Source organism: Eumetopias jubatus, unplaced genomic scaffold, assembly GCF_037043125.1.
Source record: "Eumetopias jubatus isolate StellerSeaLion01/CBP00866 unplaced genomic scaffold, mEumJub1_p1.0 scaffold_10, whole genome shotgun sequence".
In the NCBI taxonomy this organism is placed as follows: domain Eukaryota; kingdom Metazoa; phylum Chordata; class Mammalia; order Carnivora; family Otariidae; genus Eumetopias; species Eumetopias jubatus.
Genome location: NW_028274816.1, coordinates 80,028,542 through 80,031,963, shown reverse-complemented (window position 1 = coordinate 80,031,963; position 3,422 = coordinate 80,028,542). Strand labels below are relative to the sequence as shown.

Below are 3,422 nucleotides of genomic sequence, written 5' to 3'. Positions count from 1 at the left end.
GCCCCCAGCTGTGTGCTGGGAGTGAGGTGGTGAGGGACAACTCCGAGTGCCTGAGGGAGGGTGTGAAAAAGCAGAGCCACAGGACAGAGGAGAGGCCAGCCCTGGGTCGTTGGTAAAGATAGCACTTTAAGGTCCCACCACCAGCGATCCCAGCCTTCCGGGCGTCAGCTGGGGTTGAACTGGCAAAAAGGAGCCTGGAGGAAGGGGGAGGGGTGGGCGCCGGGGCCTCCCTCACAGAGCACTCGCTACATCATGGGGTACGCGATGACGAAGTAGTTGAGCTCCGCGTCGATGAGCTTTCTGTACCTCCTGTGGATCTCGCGCAGGGTCCTGTCCTCGTCATTGGTCTCGTACCTGTTCGTGTAAATTCTTACCTGCACCAGCACAGACACAGCGCACACGGTGGGGCTGTGCCCCGCGGCACCGCGCCCACCCCAGCCCGGGACATGCACGGCCGGCCCAAACCCAGCCGCTGAGGAAGGGAGCTCCGGGTTCCCTCCCGGGAAGCAAACCCCCAGGGCACACACGAGGGGGACGCGCTGCCCGTCCGGCCGCCCAGCCGCACGCCTGACCCTGACGCCAGATGCACCCCCGCCACCTGCTCTAGGCCCGGGAGCCAGGGGCCCTACCTTGAGAGTGCGCAGGGAACACTGCCCTTCCTCCTGACTCTTCAGGATCCGCTCCACAAACCTGACGTCCAGGAAAGCCCAGATCTTGAAGTAGAACAGCTTCCTACAGGACAAGACCAGGAGGTGCAGCTCCTCATCCAGGGACTCGTGGTTGTTGTTGAACTCGAACGTCAGTTTCTGGAAAAGTACCAGAGGGGAGATGGGGTGGGCAGAGATGCTGGAACTGGCTGGGTCATTCTGCTGCAGCCCCATGGCCCAGCTGACGGTGGTCCCCAGGCTGCAGGGAAGAGACGGGGACACGCGGGTGACTCCATCCAACTTGGCAAGATGCATCTGGGGTTCAGAGACCACGGCGCTGGTCCCAGCCCTGCCGCCAACTGGCCAGGCACCTGGCCAGCCACTGCCCCTCGAGCCCCCTGCTGGTGGTATTTGTAGCAACGGATATCAATCCCCCAGCCTTCTGCGCGGCCCTTGGGAAGGACAAAACGATTCTGGTTTTATAGACGGGGAAGCTGGTCGGCTAGAGAACAGCCCACCCCTTGGTGCTCCTCAGTGATTCGGTCTGTCTGGTTTGGACTCTCTGTTTCCTGTGCTGCTGGGAGGTGGGGGGGCCTGCCGTCCCCCGTGGGGGCCCCTTCTTGCTCAGAAGGGGCACACAGGGGCTTTCCTCGGTTGGCAGCCAGCCAGAGACTCCCTTGTGTTCCACGCAGAGAAGTGCGCTGCCGTCACCCACCATGATCCTGGGGGGCCTGGGGACGCTGCTCTGTTAGCCTGGTAGCATTTCCCAGAACCTCAGGGTGGACCCAGTGCATGCCGGCCCCACCGGGAGCCTCTCCCCTGGGGAAGCCGGTGACCTGAGCGGTGGCCGCTCCCCACCAGCCTCCCGGCCCTCGGGCCCCACCCACCTGCAGAGTGTGCCGGAAGGTGGGCAGGAGATCCGTGAGCGTGGGCCTCATCGACCAGTCGGGGTCACTGAAGTAGCAGCTCCTCAGGCTGAGGCTCCGGATTGGGATCTCCTGCAAGAGGATCCGGGCCAGGCGCTCGTACTTCATGACCCGCTCAAAGAAGAAGTTCACCTTCAGGTTGGTGGCGTGCCTGGCCAGCTTGGCCCAGGACATGCCCCAGATGACCTGCCCGTGGGGGTCGTGGATGTGGCATTTGATGTTCATGGTCCAGAGGGTCCTGGCATTGTTCTCGCACAGGTTCTCGAGCAGCTCGTCCGAGATGCAGTTGTAATTGAGCGTCAGGGACGCCAGGCTGTGGAATGTGGCCATGGTCCTGGTGAACTGGGCACTGCTGTACACAGCCAGGTGGTGGCTGAAGTAGTCCTCGATGTTGAGCTGTGACACCACGCTCTCACTCCGCAAGTAGCTCAGGGAGTTGAGCACCACGCAGCCCTGCTCCACGGTCAGCCGGGCCCCCTTCAGGTTGAGGTAGTCCAGGTGCTTGCCCACTTTCTTTAAGAAGAAGCTCAAGCTTTTGATGAAGGAGCTCCGGATGCTGTTCCTCCAGACCAGGCGGTCCAGCTCCAGTTGCTGGACGGACAGAGATTTCAGACGGTTGTTGCTCTTGCCTAGACACGACAGGAGGCCTCGCATGGTGACCTGGAACTTCTTGGTCAGAATGGCGTTGTAAGGGTTCAGAAATTTGATCTCCAGGTGCTCCAGATAACGACCAAACTTCTTGACGTACCAAAGAGCTGACTCGAATTCAGACGCATGTACCCTGGAGGGCCTCCCGCTGAACGTGATGGTCCTGTATCGCCAGAGGTCAGCCGAGAACATCATCTGGTTCCACTTTCTGCAGACCAGGGCGGCTCTGGACCGGTCCCTGTCTCCCAGCCACCAGAAAACACGACGCAGGCACACATCAGGCAGACTGGCCCAGCAGCTCTGGTCTTGGGGCTGGATCGGTTGGCTGTCTTCATCCATCAAGGAACTGGATGTCCAGAGCAGCTGTGTGGTAGGCAGGGCTTTCAAAAATGAGAAAAGAAAAGCAACCACTCGTTTTCTGTGGGGAATAGAAAGGAAGAACCATTATTACCAAACGGAAATTAGACCCAGCCGAATGAACTCGACACTCTGCATGGGTAGCAGGCCCTGGGCCCGCGCAGGCGGGGACAGTCATGGATCCGGCTTGCAGGGGCACATATGCAAAGACTCGGTCCTTGGGGGTCTCCCGGGGTTGCACCCAGGACTCAGTTACAGCACAGCGGGAGAAGCAAGAAGGCTCGGGCATGATCGCGGTGCAGGGGGCACAAACGGGGGCTGGTTAATTCTGTCTGGGGAAGGAGGAAGTAGACGGGCTTGCTCAGAGGAGGTGACACCCGAGTGGGGCTTTGCAGGGTGAGTAGGAGCTGTGAAGCCGACCAGCTTGGCCTGGTGGTGGTAGAGAAGGAACCGAGGCACTGGGCCAGGCAAGGTCAACCTGTTCGGAAGCGATGCCGTCAGTCTTGAGGTACAGAAAGGGCCCTCCAGGCAGGAGGAAGAAGGATGGCCCAGAGCAGAGCTCAGGCTCCGAGCCTGGGGCTAGGGCAGCGGGACTGCAGGAATGGGTGGGTTTGTGGGTTTTTCGCAGGACACGATTTGGAAACTGGGTAACGAGGCAGGGAGCGCTGGAAGGTCTCTGAGCTGGCCTCTCAGAAGAAGAGTGTCTTCTGAGGAAGGGCAACATGATGATGCTTGGGTTTTGCACGTGCTCCCCCTACCAGGCTAGGGAGGCTGGCGCACAGCCAGGCCAATGAGCCCTTAGCCTTTTCTACAGCTATCTGCCGAAGCCTTTGTGACCTTCTGC

General features: G+C 60.5%; 1 protein-coding gene across 1 annotated transcript; it reads right to left on the bottom strand.

The window, feature by feature from the left end:
• Positions 1 to 245: 245 nt before the first annotated feature.
• Positions 246 to 2,560, bottom strand: FBXO39 (F-box protein 39). The gene is made up of 3 exons (XM_028124818.2): positions 1,535 to 2,560; positions 630 to 806; positions 246 to 374 (listed from the first exon to the last, which is right to left on the bottom strand). The coding sequence occupies exons 1-3, from the start codon at positions 2,558 to 2,560 to the stop codon at positions 246 to 248; spliced, it is 1,332 nt and encodes a 443-aa protein (XP_027980619.1).
• Positions 2,561 to 3,422: the final 862 nt, after the last annotated feature.

Excerpts from the sequence above, each read along its gene's own strand:
- FBXO39 (XM_028124818.2), bottom strand. The coding sequence starts at position 2,560 with ATGGATGAAGACAGCCAACCGATCCAGCCCCAAGACCAGAGCTGCTGG. Across the intron at positions 807-1,534 it reads CCTTCCGGCACACTCTGCAG|AAACTGACGTTCGAGTTCAA; the intron begins GTGGGTGGGGCC and ends GTACTTTTCCAG. Across the intron at positions 375-629 it reads GTTCCCTGCGCACTCTCAAG|GTAAGAATTTACACGAACAG; the intron begins GTAGGGCCCCTG and ends GTGCTGGTGCAG.